Raw genomic sequence first — 19,795 nt, 5'->3', positions numbered from 1 at the left:
TCTATGTAACCTTGGCTATCTTAGAACTCTCTTTGTTGACCAGACTGGCCTTGTCATGGCTTGAATATAGCTGGCCCAGGGAGTGGCACTATTTGGAGGTGTGGCCTTGTTGGAGTAGGTGTGGCCTTGTTGGAGTAGGTGTGGCCTTGTTGGAGTAGGTGTGGCCTTGTTGGAGTAGGTGTGGCCTTGTTGGAGTAGGTGTGTCACTGTGGGCGTAGGCTTTCAGACCCTCATCCTAGCTGCCTGGAAGCCAGTCTTCTTCTAGCAGCCTTCAGATGAAAGAATTCTCAGCTCCTCCTGCACCATGCCTGCCTGGATGCCATGTTCCCCACCTTGATGATAATGGACTGAACCTCTGAACCTGTAAGCCAGCCCCAATTAAATGTTGTCCTTATAAGAGTTGCTTTGATCATGGTGTCTGTTCACAGCAGTAAAACCCAAAGTAGACAGACATTGAACTAAAAGATCCACCTGCCTCTGTCTCCTGAATGCTAGGATTAAAGGCACACAGCACCATGCTTGTCCTACATATATTTATTTATTTAATCCTGAGCTTTCACGAATTGTGCGGCATTCACAACAGGCCAGAAGCCATGGCCACAGCACACACCTCCTAAGAGCTCCTAGGATTTCCCCTTCCTCAGCCCTCCCTGCCACCATGCCTCCCACCCAGGAGAGTGCTAAAATGTCACTGAATCACAACCCTGGTGACACTCTGGGTTGGACTTTGTTTGGAGGCCATCCCAAAGAGACAAGAGAGAAAGCTGCAGTTCCATTTTTTCACACTGGGGAACAACTGCTCTCATATTCCTAAAAAGCACTTTCCCCCCCACCCCACTAGCCTTGGCTGTGCTGGAGCCCACTATATAGACCAGTTTAGCCTTGAATTCACAGAGCTCTGCCTGTCCCTCCCAGCTGCATGGATAAAGGCCTTTCCTGTTGTTCCCTGAGCAGATGATACTTTTTGCTCTCCTGGTCTCATTCTCTGCTGGAAATAATTAGAATAGTCTTTGGCTCGAGGAAAAATAATGTGGGGAAGAGGAGGACTCAAACCACAGCGCTAATTTCCAAAGCAAATCACTCCTCCTTTCCCAGAACCACGCTGGCTGCCCTGCTATCCAGCCTGATGCGTCTTGGAGCTGGAAGAGAGAGGCCCTCCAGACAGAAACCAGAAGCATCCCAGCAGCTACAGGGACATCAGCTGCTGAGCCAAAGGCCACCATCCCAAGAAGACAATCTATTGTTTTGTCTAAGTTTTCATGGCTGTTTCTAACAGGTGAGAGGCTAACCTAAGTAATACCAAAGGTTGGCTCCACAGCCCAACAGTCATGCCTGTCTTTGATCCCAGTACTCCATCAAGGATGCCAAGGCAGAAGGATCCCAGTTTGAGGCTGACCTGTGCAACAATGTTAAGACTCTCTCTCAAAAAGCAAGAAAGAAACAGACACATAAAGTATCCTCAGGTACTCAGACACAGGTGTTGATCACAGTCACCTGTGTGTGCAGATGGCAACATTAAGTAACCAGAATTTGGCAGAACTCAGAGACAGATGGGGCTAGTCTCTTGAGAGCAGAGTACACATGTAATGCCCCATCCAAAGGCCAAATGACTCGTTTATTTCTTTTTTATTTTTTTCTTTTCTTTCTCTTTTTGTTTTGCTTTGGTTTGGTTTGGTTTTTCCAGACAGGGATTCTCTTTATAGCCCTGGCTGTCCTGGAACTCACTCTGTAGACCAAGCTAGCCTCAAACTCGGAAATCTACCTGCCTCTGCCTCCCAAGTGCTGGGATTAAAGGCGTGTGCCACCACTGCCCTGCCAAATGACTCATTTAGAAGCCTGAGGATCCTCGACTCCCACATCCATTTCTAAAGCTCCAATCCTGCTGTGAGAGAGAAACCAAAACGAACAGGCCCCTCTGTACATTGACTTGCATGGGCTGCGGCTCACTATGGGGTTAGGGCATAGGATTTTGCCCAGAGCCAAGGCTTGACTCTATTGGTGGCCAGCTGCCTGGCCTATACTGCTCACTCTTTCTCTGTGCCTCCCTGACCTTGAGCATGCTATGAAGCATAACAACATTCCTGGAAGATGGCTCCTGCTCAGTAACTGAGAAGCCAGCCTATCCAGCTTCAATGGGTATCTAGCTACTGTCTTAGATAGTTTTCACTACCATGATAAAACACCATTATCGAAAGGTGTTTATTTCTTCTTACAACTCTTTGGTCACAGTCCATCACCGAGGGAAGTCAGGCCAGGAACCAGAGGCAGGAATCTGAAAGCAGGAACTGAAGCAGAGGCCGCCGAGAGATGCTGCTTGCCACTGCATTGCTTCCCACGGCTTGCTCAGCCTTTCTTCTACAACACAGGACTGACTACCTGCCCTATGGGTGGCACCACCTGAAATGGGCAGAGGCCCCCCATATCACTCACCAATCAAGAAAAGGCTGCGTACGTTTGTCCATAGGCCTGTCTGGTGGGGGCCACTATCCCAAATGAGGTCTTCTCTTCCCAAATGACTCTAGCCAGTATCAAGTTGATATAACACCACACAGCAGACTACTGTCCAGCTACCATGTGGTTTCTGAACATGGGCCTGGCCTGGCCCATCACAGGCCCCCACTCATCATCACTTTACCACACGGTCGTCAGGGAGGATGGAAGAAGGCCTGGGATGGCAAGCACATTGGATATTTACCCATCATGGCAAGCAAGAATGATATCCGTTCACATGACAGGCTGAAGTGTGGGGCAGATGGCTCATCTGGATTGAATAGCTTCCCTAGGAGAGTCCATGTCCTCGTGCCCACATCCCCCAGTGGGGCCTGATTTGGAAATGGGGTCTTTGGTGAAATTACTGAGAGAGGGGTCTCAGATTAGATTATCCTGGGCTATCTGAAGGGGTTCCTGTAGAACAGAGGAGACATGAGAGGGGACATCAGGGACACACATGTGAATATGGGGCTGGGTGGTGAGGGAGTGCAGAGCTACCAAGGCTGGAGAGAGGTCTGCATGGCTCCACCTCAGGCTTTTGGGGTCCAGGGCTCCTAGGCAGTGCACCTCTGTGGACTTGCTGCCAGCCTGGAGTGACTTGTACAGCAGCAGCAGAAATCTAATGCAAACTTTACACTGGGCAGACTGTGGAAAATATGGATGCCTACAGAGGTCCACTGGCTGCCTGCCCTGGAGCAGCCAAGGCCTTCAGTCTCTCTCTGAAGACCTACCCTGGAACAGCTGAGGTTTCTTCTGGGGCCACATGGGGGACCTAGTGGTATCTAGTGGGGCACACCATGCATGGACAGTCAGAGATGTCTTAGGACTCTCAGACCTTACTTGCCATGCCTGTCAGAATCAGAGAGTACCTCAGATCCTTTCAAGGTCTCACTGTGGCGTTGAGGCTCTAGCTCAGTTGGCAGAGTTGCCTATTATATACAAAGACCTGAGTTCAATCCCCAGTTCTACATAAAACCTGGGATACATGAGGGTTAATCTAAAAAAATAAATAAATAATACCTGGCTCAGGTTCCTCCCACTCCCCACTTGCTCAAGGGTGAACCAGAGAGGCCACATGGGTCATTGCTGGACATGCCTGTCTCACTGAGCCAGGCGGACACTGAAGCTCTGGTTGGTTCCAGACTCTTGGACTCAGTGGGATATGGAGCAAAATCACTCTCCTGGTGGTGTAGCAGCTGTTGGAAAATTACCACAGAAATGGTTTGTGGGGGTGACCCAGGGCTGTAGCTAGGCTGATCTGATTTCCCATAAGACCACACTGTCTGCAGGTGCTATCTTTATGTGCACAGCCCTGTGTTAGGAGCTGGTCTCTCCCCCACCCCTCATGTGTGTGTACACTGTATGCATTTAACTCATTTTTAAAAAAATTGTGTGTGTGTGTGTGTGTGTGTGTGTGTATGTGTGTACATCTCATAGAGTGTATGGAGGTCTAAGGACAAGTTGCATGAGTTACTTCTCTCCTTCCACCATGTGGGACCCAGGAGTTGAACTCTGGTCATCAGGTCTGGCAGCAAAGACCTGCTAAGCCATCTCTCCAGCCCGGGAACTGGGTTCTCTGTCAAAGTTACCTCTGTATCTGCTGTGGATGCCTTGACTCAGTGACTACTGGCAACATTGGAAGCAGCATCACAGAACTTGTTACCTCTGCATCTGCTGTGGATGCTTTGACTCCGTGACTACTGGCAACATTGGAAGCAGTATCACAGAACTTGTTACCTCTGCATCTGCTGTGGATGCTTTGACTCCATGACTACTGGCAACACTGGAAGCAGCATCACAGAACTTGTTACCTCTGCATCTGCTGTGGAATGCTTTGACTCAGTGACTACTGGCAACATCGGAAGCAGCATCACAGAACTTGGGGCAGTGTGAGGATTGCCTCCTGGGGCAAACTTCCAGCGGTGCATATACCCAGTGCATAACCCAAAGTGCGGCTGGCTCTGGAAGGACCACACACAAAACAATCCGCTGCGGATGGGGGTTGGTGCCAGCTCTGGAGGAACCCCATGCAGCTCCGAGAACCCACCCCAGGATGCTCGGGATCCTCTCAGGTATCAGAGGTGGGTTCAGTCTTACGGTAAAGCAGCCCAACTGGCAGAGCATGTGTGAGGCCTGGGATCCATTTCAGCAACTCAAAAAGGGAGTAGGGGTGAGGGATGGGGACCCATTGAATTCACAAAATTCTAAATCACAGCATCAGGAAATTGGGACAGGAATGTATTCTTTATAGATGAGGTTCTGAGTCTTCTGGCTGCATCTAGGACTTTAAAACATCCCATACCTGCCAAGCTGTGATCTCCCCGGAAGGCTGAGTGTGGGTAGTTGCGCCATCTGCTGACCACTTTGAGAACAGCCTCTTGAAAATCCCTGGAAAAGGCTAGAGGGCCTCAGGATCAACCCAAGCTCTGGACTCCCAATACCGCACTCCCTAGTCACAGTCATCAAGTCCTGCTCCTTGTCCCCGCCGTGACCTGTGTGCATGTGTAGTCATCTAAATGCTTCAGCGCTTGCTCCTGCATGAATCCCCTCCTCCCCTTACCAGCTGAATTAATTATGTACTCGCTAAAGATACATGCAAGTCCCAACCAGTATCCGTGACTTTCGCCATATTTGGAAAACAGAGTCTGTGAACATGACCAGGTCAAGAGGAGGCTGTTGTCGGGAACCCTTACAAATGAGAAAGTGACAATGACTGTGGAAAATCAGCCAACAGGGAGAGGGAGCCACAGACTGGGGGACATCTAGTGTGGCTGGCAACACCGGAGGCTGGAAATGCAAAGACATGTGCCTTCAGGTGTCAGAAGAACACAAGGAGACAGAGAGACAGACAGACAGACAGACACATACACACACACACACACACACACACACACACACACACACACACACACACTGTGGTTCTGCCTGCTTCGGTTGCTTCCAGCAAGCCAGTTTGTGGTCTGTCCTGGCCGCCCCATATGAGATATAATAGTATTTATTTACAGTGAGAATACTGGACACTCCTTAGGGTAGTAAATGTTGATACAGATTTATTTACACTTCTGTAGAAGCCAGGTTTCAGAGTGGGCAAAAGGTCAAAATAGCCAGTGTGCAGAACCGTCATGGAGAAGCCATAGTTTTTGCAGTCCCCAATCTAAAATGACTCCTGCCCCTTTTCCTCACAGGCTGCCACAGAAGGTCGCTGTCTCTCCCTCTTGTCTAACATGATCCCCACCCCAAATTCTCCATCCTCCTTAGGTCAGAGATTCCCCTCCCCTTTTCTGATACATGGGGATTTGTATTAGAGCAGACTGACTTTCCAATCTTAAAAAGTACTGCAAGTGCCTGGGCAAGCAGGCACCACTGCTTGTCCCCTCTGCTCTGAACAGGTACAGAGCACCTGCTTAGCTGTGATTCTTTGAATAGCTGTAAATGCCTCTCACTAGAAACTGACGATTATCTCTTACACCTGAGATTCATGCCTGTCACAAATGGACATCTGCTTATTGTACTAACCTGATTAGTTTTATGTGCACTGGTGTTTTGTTTGCATATAAGTCTGTGTAAGCGTACTGGACCCTGGAGTTATAGTTGTGAACTGCCATGTGGGTGCTGGGAATTGAACCCCAGTCCTTTGGAAGAGTAATCAGTGTTCTTAACTGCTGAGCCATCTCTTGACCCCCTGCTTATTGTCTTCTATGCACTTACCTATTCATCTTCCCTCTCTGTCAGCTCTCAGCTTTATGGGTAGCCAGCACTTTTCTTTTTTTTTTTTTAAACAAGATTTATTTATTATTATAAATGAGTACACAGAAGAGGGTATCAGATTTCATTATGGGTGGTTGTGAGCCACCATGTGGTTGCTGGGATTTGAACTCATGACCTTCGGAAGAGCAGTCAGTGCTCTTACCCGCTGAGCCACCTCACCAGCCCCAGTACTTTTCACATACACAGAGGCATCAGGAACCTCTGTGGGGATTCATGTCATCGTGGCTGCTCCCACCACTGTCCGGGGGAGACCTCATGCTGTGAACTGGATTCTCTGAAGAAGTCACACTGTAAAGGCACAGCAGGCGGAGGGGCCCTCACAACTGTCAAGAGACAGACTGCAGGTCTAGAGCTGAATCTTGGGCTGTCATTCACTGATGAGTCTTTTGGGCCATACTGTCATAGCAGTCTAATAGCTCCACCAACCCAGGCACACTGCTGGTACCTCCGTGGAAGCAGGAGCAGGAGCTCAGGGACATCTCACAGGGGCCTCTGACCCAGGGGCCTGGTGGTGATTAGTGTTTGTATCCCTTGTCTGCGGCCACCATGACCCACTCACTGGCCCCCACGCTGTCCCTAAGCGGCACCCCCATCCTTTGCTTACTTCTGCTATTCCAAACCATCTTTCCCAGCTCTCCCAGAACCCACAGGGCAGGGTCTTTGGATGTTTCTCATTCCCCTCCATTTCAAACTGCTCCCTGCCTACTTGCTCGGTACCTTGTCCCAAGGAGGGGGGCTATGTTCCCCCTAAGGCCAACCGTAGCTTTTGCCTCTGGGTCAGGATGCCCTGCATGCCTGAGCTACTGTTGTCTCTCTAGCAGGAACTTCAGCATTGGTTTGTGGGTGACTCAGGCTCTGCTAGCCCCTTCCCTGTAGACTTGGTTAGGGCTGCCTACCCCTAATCCCACAACCTTGGTCTCCAAAGCTCTGGGTTCTCATCTACCCAAACACTCATGGTTCCCTTCCTGCCTGGAGTCTAGTATGTGACCTTGGCATCAAGGCTACCATTTTTGGGGCCTTGTATAGGACAGGTTGGCAGCTGTCCCACAGTCCCACCCCTGACATTAAAGAGCAGTGCTCACTATAGCTGCAATCATGTGGAGGCATGGTTCCCTCCTCTCCAACTAACCAGGAGCTCAAGGCCCAGGGCTAAGGTGGAACTAGAACACAGGCCACAGTTCAGAAGGGCAAAGTTCTAGCTAGTCCTGTGTTGATGTGACAGGGTGATGTATCTACTCCTCTGAGATAGGGGCCTGCTGATAGACCTCGGTAGGAGTACTAAGGTTCAACTTGGTGAAGCAATGGGTTTGTTGGGGTTAGGGGACTGTGGGTGAGGGGTTACTTAGAGCCAGGAAACTCGCAGGCTGCTGTGTCACTGAAAGCCCATCCTGGTGTGGGTGTGGACTCCGAAAGCTGGAACCCTGGAACTTTCAGAGAGGCTGTAGCAGCCAGGTGGTAGGAGTCTCCCCTTCAGCAGTTCTTACTGCTTTTATACCTGTTTGGGACTGATCAATTTCAGGGACTTCCTGAGTGTTAATGAGCTTCCCTCCCGATTCTGGACGGGCTGTGTTCATCCTCAGTGCTGTGTGGCTGCAGGCACTCACAGAACCACCCTAAACCTGTCTCTTGAACCCTTGTGTGTAAAACAGTGGGAGGAATTCAGCCACGGTTAGAGGGCTCAACGTGCCCGTCATAAGCAAGGGGCTAGAAGTGCAAACTTTCTTGAATACAGCTTCCACATACACCTGTGCACACAGGGTTAGGGTTAGGGTTAGGGTTAGGGTTGCACACAGAATGACAAGTGCACACAGAACTGTAACAAAGTAGAGAAGGTAACAAATACAGATACCTGGTGGACTGCAAGTCTTGCCCAGGGAGGTGTTTTGAACCAGGAATCCCTAACTGAACACAGTATACTGGAGGCAAAAGGCTTTGGGAGTGGGGGTGGTGTGATGTAAGAGGGAACCTGACAGGAACAGGAAAACCAGAAGTGACCACTTGGATGAGGATTTGAAGACAGTGCAATCATGTCATGGGGCCAGCTGGGATCCTAGAAGAGAAGCTGAGTCCAGGGCTATGTCCAGCATCTGGACACATGGAGTGCCCTGGGTCAAGAGAAGGCCAGGGATGTGACCGATATGAATTATTTTTACATACCCCATCCACTTAAAGGGAGCCATTATCCCACTGTGAATCCGCTGGGATGGAGGAAGTGGGCTAGGAAAGGCTTCTCTTCCAGGGTGGAGCTGCAGGACCAACAGCACTTCCTTCCAAATCCCCCACAGCAGCACTCTTCGGTGATGTGGTCGCTTACTTGTGCGTATCATGTCCAATATGAACAAACGTCTGATATCCACCTCTGACCTTCGCACACTCATCCCCAGTGTGCACATACGCTATAAACCCACACCCCCAAAGTCCACACCCAAAGAATGCAGCACACTCCTGAGAAGATTCTATCTGAGGTGCCCCGACACAGGCTGCCCACAATCCTCTGACGCGCACACACCCATGCCACTTTCCCCAGGCACCCACACCTAAGTGCGCCGCACACCTCCGCCAAGCGCCACAGCCGGAAGAGCACCGTAACCCCCAAGAAGGTGAAGGGCATGGAGCCAATGCGAGGACGTATTGTAGGGGCAATGTCCCTCGCGCGAGTCCCGCAAGCGCCGCCTTCCGCGCGAGTCCTTGACGCCCCTTTCCCTGTTCTCAGCCAGGAACCCGCGACCTGCATTTTTTTTCTCCTCGCCTTTCTAGTAGAGTAAACAGGAAGTGGCTCCTCGCGTGGCGGCCGCTTCCGGCACGGGAGGGGCCGCCGTAATTATGAACGACAGCATGGTAGAGCCAATCGCAGAAGACAGCTTAGGGAAAAGCCAATCGTGAGATGCAACCGACGGAGCAGGAGGCGGGCCCTGACGGCGGGCCTTGCAGGGATCAGCCAATCACAAGGCTAGAGGGCGGGGCGGGGCCGGGCTGACGCCGGGGCGGTGGCCGTCGGTGGAGCCTGCCGGTGGCGGCGCGATGCTGCAGCTGCGGGACACGGTAGACTCGGCGGGCACGAGCCCCACGGCGCTGCTGGCGGCCGGCGAGGATTCGGGCGCGGGTCGGCCTGGGGCAGGCACGCCGCTGCGCCAGACGCTGTGGCCGCTGAACGTCCACGACCCTACACGCCGCGCCCGCGTCAAGGAGTACTTCGTGTTCCGGCCGGGCACCATCGAGCAGGCGGTGGAGGAGATCCGCGCCGTGGTACGGCCCGTGGAGGACGGCGAGATCCAAGGGGTGTGGCTGCTGACCGAGTAAGCCGGCGCAAGGGGGCCGCGGGGACACCGGGCGGGGGCAGGGACGGGGGCGGGCGGGGCCCTTGGTGATGGGCCCTCTTCCCTCCAGGGTGGACCACTGGAACAACGAGAAGGAGCGGCTGGTGCTGATCACCGACCAGTCGCTGCTCATCTGCAAATATGACTTCATCAGCCTTCAGTGCCAGCAGGTGGTCAGGGTGGCGCTCAGCGCGGTAGACACCATCTCCTGTGGAGAATTCCAGTTTCCTCCGAAGTCGCTCAACAAGTAGGTGCACCAGCGCACTACACGTCAGGGCCCCAGCGGAGCCTGTAAGTTCCACTCTCTTGTGACATAAAGGTCTCATCTTGAAGGACCAGTGAAAAGCACCTTAAAGTAAAGGCTGGTGATTTCAAGGTGGCCCAGTACCTCCTTGAAAGGGATCCTGGCACAGTAGGCCACTCTGCCCGCACTACTGTCAAAAGCTATGTAGGGAGTCTGGGAGTTTCACCTCCAGCAAGAGGGAGACAGGGCATGTACTCAGTACTACTAAAGATCCCATACATCACAAAACACCTAACAGCCAGTCTTCAGGGGCTGGTTGGCTTGCTATAAAAGAATTATTTGAATAGGGAGGGACTCCAGGAAGCTAGCTAATGGCTACAAACTTAAGCATCATTTAGTAACATTAAGAACAAGAACGACCAGGATTCGGCCAGGTTGGACTGTATGCCTGTGTTTCCTAGGCTGTAGAGGAGGCTCAGCATCACCAAGACATTGAACTTGTTACACTTGGAAAGTGTGTGAAGCTGTTAGTGGAGGCCATTGTTACACCAAGCCACAGCTTCCCCAGCCATCCCTGATGCTGGGTGCAATGCTGTGTTCCTGTGGTAAGCAAGGCTTTCTCCCCCTCCCCCATCAGGCGAGAAGGCTTTGGGGTTCGCATTCAGTGGGACAAGCAGAGCCGCCCTTCTTTCATCAACAGATGGAACCCCTGGTCTACAAACATGCCCTATGCCACATTCATAGAACACCCGATGGCTGGCATGGACGAGAAGACAGCGTCTCTGTGCCATGTAAGCAGACCAAGGCCCTTGGCCCCAGCAGTTGTAGGCCCTGTCAAGTGTGGACCCTGGAAGTGCAGTTCCACAGTGGGAAACTAGATGGTGCTGTTTAAGACAGTTCCCATCCCACTGCAGGATCTCTGTCTGGATTGGGTGGGTGTGTGGGCATGGGAAAAGCCCACAGTACTGGCGGGGCTTGGCAGGGGCTGCCGGTGGCACAGGTACTCTGGAAGTACCAGGGAGAGGTGTTGAGGACAGTTACCTTGGGGCTGAGAAGGCCCTGTCACTTGGTGACGTCATAGTCCTCATAAGTCCCCCATCTGTGACACTACCTGTCAGTCAGTTCACAGCACACCAGAGCAGGCAGCGCGCACTGTTAGAGCGTCATGTGCTTAGTGAGGTGCACTTCAGAGCATGTGTGTCTGTAAAAAAGATTTCCCGCCTGTTGTGCTGGCAGCACCTTGTCTCAGGCTGCCGAGTCCTGATTGCATCTTTAGAGATAGACGGGTACTCTCTAGGTTGGCCTTAAGGCAGGTCCCATCATGATGTTTGCACAGGATGGACCACCCGATGACACAGCTCGTAGGGCCCAACCTGCCATCAGTGATGTGATGTCACTGTGAGGTGCTTGGAAGGATTTGAACTTCTGACAATCCTCGTTTCCCTGTGGAGTACTGCTGTCTTAGTGCGAGGTTAAGGCTCCATATTTATTCTCTCTTTAAAGTTGGAAAGCTTCAAGGCTCTCCTAATCCAAGCTGTCAAGAAAGCCCAGAAGGAAAGCCCACAGCCAGGGCAGGCGAACACTGTGCTGGTGCTGGAGCGGCCCCTCCTCATCGAGACCTACGTGGGGCTCATGTCCTTCATTAACAACGAAGCCAAGCTGGGCTACTCCATGACCAGGGGCAAGATTGGCTTCTAGACAGCTGTGCCCTGGGAAACCAAAGTGGTGGGGACTCCGTGTGCCACTTCATGCCACCCACTGGCTGGAGGGAACGAGGGCATTGTCCCGTTATGTGTCCATTAGAATAGTCAAGTGGATTATGTGTATTTAGTTGGATATCGGACACCTTGGCAACATGATCTTACGAGGGCAGATTGGGCTGCCCCCATACCACTGTGTTTCTTCTATAATGCCACGTTCTCAGTCCAGCATGCTGAGCACAATGTACCCGCCCACTTGTGCTGTGTAGACTGTTGAATACAGCCGAGTGCAGTGAGCGGCTTCTGCACATGCACATATATTAACTCTCCCTATATATTAACTCTCAAGTGCTGTATTTTAAAATTCAGCCCATTTTTTAAAAAAGCTAAATACAATAGCAGCCAGCAGACAGGTCACTAAGAAAGACAGTCTGCCTGGCAGCTCCTAGTGAACCAGCCTTTCTGGGAATATGTTGGACTTAGAATCACACTTTATGAATTAATCCAGGTTGTGTTAATACAGCAATTTTCCTAGGCCCAAGGGGTTACTCTCAAAACATGAGCTAGCCTTTTCTGGAAGTCATGGTGGTGGGTGTCTATCATCCTATCTCTGTTTAAAAGGGACTGAATAGTTGGGTTTTAAAAGTGCATGCCTATAAACAGACGAGCATCCTGAGTACCGCTGAGCTTCGACATGCCAGCCATATACAGCTTGCTGCTGTAGCTCTAGCCTTGCAAGTGCACTGTAGCTGTTGGCCTGTCACTTTTATCCCTCCCTTTAGTTAACTGGCATGGATGTGACCAGAATGCCATAGCCTGTCCAAGAGGAAAGGTGACCTCAGACGCACCAGTCTTCAGCCTGTGCTTTTGTTCTAGTAAAGACATTTAAAACTGAATGGAGTTGCTCCTTTTTGAAGTTAGTGTCACAAAATCAGGAGTGCGAAAGACTGTCTTGAGGCCTGAGAACGGCACCTTCTGGCTTGCTGTGGACCCTTGCTAGCACGGTCATCTTTACAGAAACTCAGATGACCACATGCGCAGTCCTGGTGGGAACCCTGGTCACTGGCGTGGACATGCTGTTCTGTCTGCTTTCAAGGCACTTACTAGAGATAGCGAGGTTTGGGTGGACTGAGCACTTCCACTCTACCAGGCAGGGACCCAGGCCTCTGCAGAATTCACTTGTAAGGGCAGAGACCTGCCCAACTGTTGTGGGATTTACAGACCACATGGGGACAGGCACAGGTGCTAGGGCCTTGCAGCACTTCTGAGTACATCCAGCTGCAGGAGGGCTGACCCACCCTTGTTCCAAAGCACTGATTGAAAACAGCTGAGGGTCGTAAGGCAGGTTGTTGTCATTACTTCAGTATTCTTAATCCTCCCAAGACAGACCTTGGATATGTGAGCTAAGGCCTTGAAGAAAACAATCACCACTGTTCCAGGGATTAGCAAACACCTATTTTACAGAACTTTACACATATTTACAGAAAACTAGGCAGAACAGCCCATCCCATCTGGAGAGCCTGTGCAGCCCTTGCTCATGATGGGATCAGCAGTCTGCCGCCTTGGTTTCCACTCAGGTCCTAGGCATGCCGTCCCGTTGTCCATAGGCTGTGCCAACCTTCTCCTTGGTCTCCAGGAAGCAGAGACAGAAGTGATCCTTACTAAGGAGGGCCAAGGAATCTCCTCTTAAATGCCAGCACAGTCCAAGCACTGGAAAGTCACCTAGAGAGATAGGTGGACAGAGGGTTAGGTGAGGACAGTATGTGGTGACCCCAGGACTGAAGACAAAGCCAGTAAAGCTTAGGGCAGCAGGTTCCTGTCAGGCACACATGCTAGGCAAGGTCCTACAAGATGTGGAGGGGCATCTTTCTCATGTGCATGACACATGGCAATAGGTTTAAGTTTAAGCAGGTCAACCTGCCTGAGGCCGGCATATGCTGAACCACCATGTCCCCATGTGCTGGCTTATCCTCACCTTCCCCAGGTACCTGCACCGACACACAGCCTGCTGGGGACCACAGATACACCTTGCTTCCTCCTGTGCAGATAGCCAGCCTTGGCTGCTGTGGGTCCCACTGAAATGAGCGCACTGGAGACATATGCTCTAGTACCACAAACAGCTTCAGCTTTTGAATGTCCCAGATCCAGACAGCATTGGGGACATTGTCTGCAATGAAGCAGAGATAGGACACATGTCAGTGCTGGCCCTCTGCAAGCACTCTGGCTGTCTTAGGGACCAGTACCCAGACCAAAGAAATGGCCTCCCAAGGCCACAACCCCTCTTTTTCCTGTGTTTTTTACATCTGTAGATGTAAGAAATATAAACAAGACAGCCCCCACTCCACTTGCTAGGGGGCCTACATGAAGACTAAACTGTACATTTGCTCCAATGTGTAGGATCAAATGTGTAGGTCAAGTCCCTGACATTGGATCCCCTTGGACTGCCTAGTTAGGCCTCAGTGGGAGAGGATGTGCCTAGTCTTGCTGGGGCTAGAAGCCCCACGGTGGGTGGCTACTGTGCTCCTCCTCGGAGGAGAAGGGGAAGGGGCAATGGGGGGGGATTTGTATGGGTGGGACTGGGAGAGGAAGGAGGAGGGTCAGGATATAAAGTATATAAAAAAAGATAAACTATTAAAAACAAAGAGGAATTCCTACCCCCCTCCCAAATGCAAACAAAACCAGAGGTAGGTGCTGGACCCCTGATCTTGCACAGTGAGGAGTGCAGGAGGGAGCAGCCAGGCAGCTAGGACATAGGCAAGGAGCTGCTGTGCAGAATGTCTGCCTCTGCAGAAAACCAGGGAGAAGAGCATACAGCTGCCCTGAGCTTTGCTTCTCCAGTCATTTCTACTCTTGGCGGCAGAGGACTGTGAGCAGCTAACCCTGCCTATGAATGAGTGTGACACTGACCATTTCTTGATGCTAGGAAGTAGCTGTCAGAGCTGAAAGCCAGCATCCCTACACCCATTCTGGGGTTCGCTCTGTCTGCTACTGGCTTCAGAGTCTGCAAGGAAACTGGTCCCGAGGTGATCTCATCTGCAACACGCCAGGGAGAACACTGAGTTAGGGAGTGCTGAGGGCACTGGTTAAAGGGAGAGGGCAGAGAGCGGGAAGGAAAACACGCTGCTGAGAAGCATGGGAAGATTTGCTGGCTGGAGGGCTTAGGACAGCTGTGGTAAGAGGCATGTTCACAAGTTCCCTAGGGACAACAGTTCCAGTGCCTACAGGGCCCCAAGTGGGGATAAGAGAATGCAGTCTGGAGCCCCAGAGGAAGGATATAAGCCTGCTCGGGTCTGCTTTCTGAGCTAGTCCCAGCTACCTGGACATTTGGCAGCTCTATCCATTTCCAGCGTCTTGGGGCACAGATGGTTTCCCCTTTCCAGCTGGGAATCAAAGAACTATCAACCAACAGAAGATGATTAAGTCCACGCAGTGCGAGCGGCCTACAGCCTGGCTGCCTACCACCCTCCAAGCAGGCACTGCACAGCTGGCGTCTCCTTATTCCTTCAGCGACTCCAGAGCAGGGAGGGAAGGCAGGCTTCACAGGACAACACCTGTGATCTCTACACTGCAGGATTGAGATCCCATCTCAAAATCTTCCCCACCCCAAACAGCAGCCTCAGATTCACCTGGACAGAGGATTCTCACTAAGACAGAACAAGCAAGCTTTCTCCCATGGAATACACAGCCCTCTGCTGCTTACATTTGCTCTCTGAGGTAGAGAGGGCACCAGCCATTGCTCGGGGTGGTGGGAAGGACAGATGGCCCAACCCCAGCTGTGGGGTCTTCTCAGCTTCCTTATACACAACCTGAAAAACATGATGTGGCTGCTAGCCAGTCTGTGCCGAGAGCCAGGGAGCCCAAGGAAGGTGGGCCAAGCTTTGTGCACCACACGGAGGTTACTGGGAAGAGGCGGCAGCCAGTCTCAGTGCTGCTGGCCAGGCTGGCCTTTAGAGATGGGCACTGAGCTCATGGCTATGTTTACATAGTAAACCATGTCGCAGCTATGCAGCAGTGGCCTGTGTGTGCACTGTCAGCATAACAGACAAAAGCAGGCCAGGAGAGGGCAGTGGGTGGCAGCAAGGTTGTGGAGTAGCAGACAGCCAGGCCTGACAGACTTGGTGCTAGGGTGGATCTTAAAGGCCCATGTGTGGGGGAAGGTAGGCCATATTGGGACCTCACCTGTTTTTCCTTTCTGCTTGCTGGCCAGAGCAGCTGAAGGTCAGCTCTGCTCTGCCATTTGTCCCCACCACAATGTGCTGCCCAGAGTATACGGTGAAGGGACCATAGACTGAAAGCTCAGAAATTAGAAACCTGCTCTACTTTTAATTTTAGGTTGATTATTTCCAGGCCTTCTGACCCAGGGACACAAAGCTCACTCACACGCTTAGGTTAGTGGGTGCACCACAGTCTGAGGCAGAGGAACTACCAAAGAACTACTGTAGCACACGTGGTGGAGGCTTAGATGCATGAACCACAGGCAAACTTGGCAGCCTGCATGGCCAGCCCTGCACTCTGTCACCTCTAGCCTGGTTCAACCACTGCTACTGGAGGAGCACCTTGCCTCTGCTCAGCTTCTCCTCCCTACAGGGCTCGCTGACAGGCTTCGGGGCAACTGAGCCCTGGGCTGTGGCCCTGGCCCTTCCTTGTCTAAGGGAAGCAGAAATCTGTCCTTTGTCCAGATCACTGACAGAAGACAAGAGGCGCAATACTACTGAGCTTCAGAACGTCTTCAACTCTGCACCTCCTGGTTCCTGGACTTGGGCTGCCCCACCAGCGGTCCATACAGACCAGCTCTCCATACAGACCAGCTCTCCTGGCCTCTCTGCTTGTCTGTGTGCACTGCTCTGGCAGGCACACGTGGCAGGCCCCATGCTCAGGATTCCTCAGTTCAGTCTCCTCAGGGATCTGCTGAGGGCAGAGCATGATGAGCATCCAGCTAGGACAGTCCACAGAGGAACCTGGACTCCACACGCCCTTGACCAAGGAGGGCATGATGGGCAGAACAGGGAAGATGACATCACAGCAACTAAGGAAAGTCAAGGGCGGCTCACTGCACTGCAGAAACCACCGTGCTCAGGTGAAGGTGTATGCAGACTTACTGTTTTGGGATTATTAATGGTTGCAGGATGCCCAAACTCAGTTATCATCTTCCAGGTCACGTGATTTAGGAGTCGAACCTAGGGAAGGAACCATGAGAATGACATGCAAGTAGCTCACGGGCTGCCGGCGTTCTGCAGCTTGTGGAGCTGGCCTGCGCCCTGAGCCACTTCCTACCTTTCCGTCGTAGCTCCCAATGGCCAGGAACTGACTGCTGGGACTCCAAGCCACAGACTTGATGCCCAGGGACCACTCATAGGCACAGTATGCTGACAGCAGGCGGCCATCCAAGGAGTACAGCAGAACCTTGTACTGCAGATGAGACATTTAGACACATTCATAGGCCCTGCGTGCGGCACTCAGCACCCAGCAGCTCGCTGCACTGAGAGCACACAGGTACCTGCAGGTGAACGCTCTTGAAAAAGAGTGTGCTGCTGGCCATGTGCTATACCTCCAAGCAGGTGTCCCACGCTGCCAGCACACAGCCATTTGGGGCCCACTCTATCCCTGTGAGATCCTGGGTGTCTGTGTCAAAGTGCTTCCAGATGAGAAAAAAAACATGACAATCAGAAAACATGTCCTTAGATAAGTAGTGCATTTATTTTCTAACTAATGCTTTTGGCTCATGTACCATTTTATATGCAGTAACAGACAAAGTATCTTCGTGATGTCCTGGGGAGTGTGCACAGTGTGCCAACCATTCTGGGCAAGGCCTCATGCCCTCATCCCCATGGGCACCTGTGCTGTTCTAACGGAGCCTCGCCTGGCAAGCCTCACCTGCCCGCCTGCACCCTGCTTCCCCAGTGCGCCCCTTCAGATGTCTCTCTGACATCTCTCACTGAAGCTCGAGTGTGTGCTCAGTGTCACGGATCTAAGGCACTGGCCCAGGCCAGCTCAACTGCATCCCTCCCAGTGAGGAATTCCCTTATGCAAAGAAGAGGGTTCAAAGTTCATGTCAACATGCCAACTTGTAACGTGCACCAAGTGTGCACCACGAGGTCTGGATCACACACAGTGTGCACTGCTTGGAGTCACACACAGACCCTTGCCCCCCTGGCCATAGGAACCCCATCATTCAGTCTACTCCAGGGGCTGTAACAGTCTGTGGGATCATCAGGAATCCTGTTTCTACACCTTTCCCCAGCCAGAGGTGGCCTTACCCGAAGGAGCTGCCAGTCACTACACACGAAGATGCTCACGTAGTCTCTGCAGTCTCGCCTCTCCGCTAACGCCAGGTAGCGGCCATCTCTGGTGAAAGTTAGCCCTGTAGAGAGAGATGGTAAACTGGAACTAGAGTGTGGGAAAGCACCAGAGTACAGCAGTGACTTTTTAAAAGGGACAAGGGAAGCCCTTCAAATGTGTTCTTCTCATGAGGAGTCAGATGAACAGAGCCCTTATCCCTCTTGTGGGTAAGGTGGGTGATCTATACAGAATCAAACCCAAGTACCTGAGTCTTGAGTCTTATGAGTCACAAATGTTACTTTGTGAAACACAGCGGGGGAGGGGGGATGTTTCACAAAGGAAACTACAGGACACACCTGATGGTCAAAACCCAGCCTGCAGTTGCAATTGTTCGTGTGTGGGTGCATGTGTGTACATGAGCTTGTGTGGTGGTGGTGCACATGTGTGAGTTCAGGCACATGTGCCATGGCATGTGTATGTCTGAGGGTTAAGAGGACAACCTTGGGCATCTATATTCCCCATCCTTGTTTGGGACAGATCTTTTGTTTGCAATTGCATACACCGGGCTAGCTGGCCTGCAAGCTTCTGGAACCCTCAGTCTCCACCTCCCATCTTGGTGTGGGTGTGCTGGGATCACAGACTTCTGCCTCAGTACCTGGCCATTAGTGTAGGTCTGGAGATTTGAACTCATATCCTCATGCTTGCACAAGTACTTTATACACCAAGCCAGCTCTGTTACTGAATTTCATTTTTGCTTTTAGATTTATATTATTTTTAGTTAGTGTATGTATGTGTATGCATCTGTGTCTAGGTATGTGCACAGCCTGCAAGAGTGTCTACTGAGGGCAGAAGAGTCCCATTCCCCTGGAGCTGAAGAGCTGTGAGCAGCGTGAGCCTCCTGCCCTGCCGCTGGGCACTGAACCAGAGTCCTCTGGAAGAGCAGGGCGTGCTCTCAGTGCTGAGCCATCTTTTGAACTTGTCATTTCAAATAACTAAAAATAAGATGAATATTCAGGATAATCTTACTTAAAAACATGAAGCAATTTTTTTCCCAGCCCTGCATCACTGTAAAAGGCCTGAGGTCAGGGCCTCAAGAATGACAGACTCGAGGACCACCTGCACCCAGGGCCAGAAACACTTACGACCACAAAACCACACAGACCTACAATGCAACCAATGTGGTCTGCAAACCCTGTGGCTACAAAGCAAACAAGAGCGCACCTACTGTGTGCCCATCTGCCCATCATCCCATGCACTCGGCCCAGCCTTCCTCCTTCCCCCAGGGCAGTAAGGCTCCAATGGAAGGGGCCCCTTTCTCCCTGTTCTGGGATTGCTCAGAGGTGACAGGACTTCATCCCTGACAGAAGAGCTAGTGAGCTGAGCTGGAGATGGCTCACTGGTTAAAGACTTGTGCTGCTTTTCCAGAAAACTGATCCCAGGACCCAGGAGCAGCAGCTCATTATCACCTGTAACTTCAACCTGCATTCACATTACCCACACATCACACACGCATGCAGACACACACACACACATACACACACAAACACCTATACCCACACCACACACACACACACACACACACACACACACACACCTATACCCACACACCACACACACACACACGCATATACAGACACACAGATACATACCACACACACACACACAAACACACATGCATATACAGACACACAGATACATACCACACACACAAACAAACACCTATACCCACACCACACACACACACACACACACACACACACACACACACACACACACACCCTAAAAAAAAAAGTTAGTGAAGTGAAGCTGACAGCTAGGCACCAAAGGCAAGCCCTTCCAAACTCTAATGTGAGCCCTGTGTGAATGGAGGTGAAGGGTCTCCTTCCAGGACAACTCTTGTCTACTTTTCACAGCATCCTGCTGTCAAGGAAATGGCATGGAGGGAATCTCACAGAAACATAGAAGGAGGCACAGTGATGGAGGCTGGGGGAGGGGGT

The 19,795-nt window shown here is 51.6% G+C and overlaps 2 protein-coding genes across 5 annotated transcripts in view; one reads left to right on the top strand and one right to left on the bottom strand.

Moving 5' to 3' along the window:
* Positions 1 to 9,197: 9,197 nt before the first annotated feature.
* On the top strand, positions 9,198 to 12,415 carry Tprg1l (tumor protein p63 regulated 1 like). The gene is made up of 4 exons (XM_031379682.1): positions 9,198 to 9,554; positions 9,646 to 9,822; positions 10,457 to 10,610; positions 11,323 to 12,415. Exons 1-4 carry the CDS (start codon positions 9,280 to 9,282, stop codon positions 11,515 to 11,517), a joined length of 801 nt encoding a protein of 266 aa, XP_031235542.1. The 5' UTR covers positions 9,198 to 9,279; the 3' UTR covers positions 11,518 to 12,415.
* Positions 12,416 to 12,865: 450 nt separating this feature from the next.
* Positions 12,866 to 19,795, bottom strand: part of Wrap73 (WD repeat containing, antisense to TP73) — a 15,211-nt gene continuing 8,281 nt past the window's right edge. For 2 of the 4 annotated variants that reach the window (XM_031379678.1, XM_031379680.1), the window contains 8 exons: positions 17,777 to 17,880; positions 17,068 to 17,154; positions 16,794 to 16,928; positions 16,619 to 16,696; positions 15,220 to 15,325; positions 14,427 to 14,552; positions 13,495 to 13,686; positions 12,866 to 13,241 (listed from right to left, as the gene is read on the bottom strand). In XM_031379678.1, the coding sequence (XP_031235538.1) occupies positions 13,093 to 13,241; positions 13,495 to 13,686; positions 14,427 to 14,552; positions 15,220 to 15,325; positions 16,619 to 16,696; positions 16,794 to 16,928; positions 17,068 to 17,154; positions 17,777 to 17,880 (977 nt within the window). In that variant the 3' untranslated portion in view covers positions 12,866 to 13,092. The remainder of the gene's footprint in view (positions 13,242 to 13,494; positions 13,687 to 14,426; positions 14,553 to 15,219; positions 15,326 to 16,618; positions 16,697 to 16,793; positions 16,929 to 17,067; positions 17,155 to 17,776; positions 17,881 to 19,795) is intronic. The other 2 variants (XM_031379681.1, XM_031379679.1) reach the window with 2 other exon arrangements.

This window comes from Mastomys coucha, unplaced genomic scaffold (assembly GCF_008632895.1).
Source record: "Mastomys coucha isolate ucsf_1 unplaced genomic scaffold, UCSF_Mcou_1 pScaffold18, whole genome shotgun sequence".
Classification (NCBI taxonomy): Eukaryota; Metazoa; Chordata; class Mammalia; order Rodentia; family Muridae; genus Mastomys; species Mastomys coucha.
This window is presented reverse-complemented; position numbering and strand designations above follow the sequence as displayed.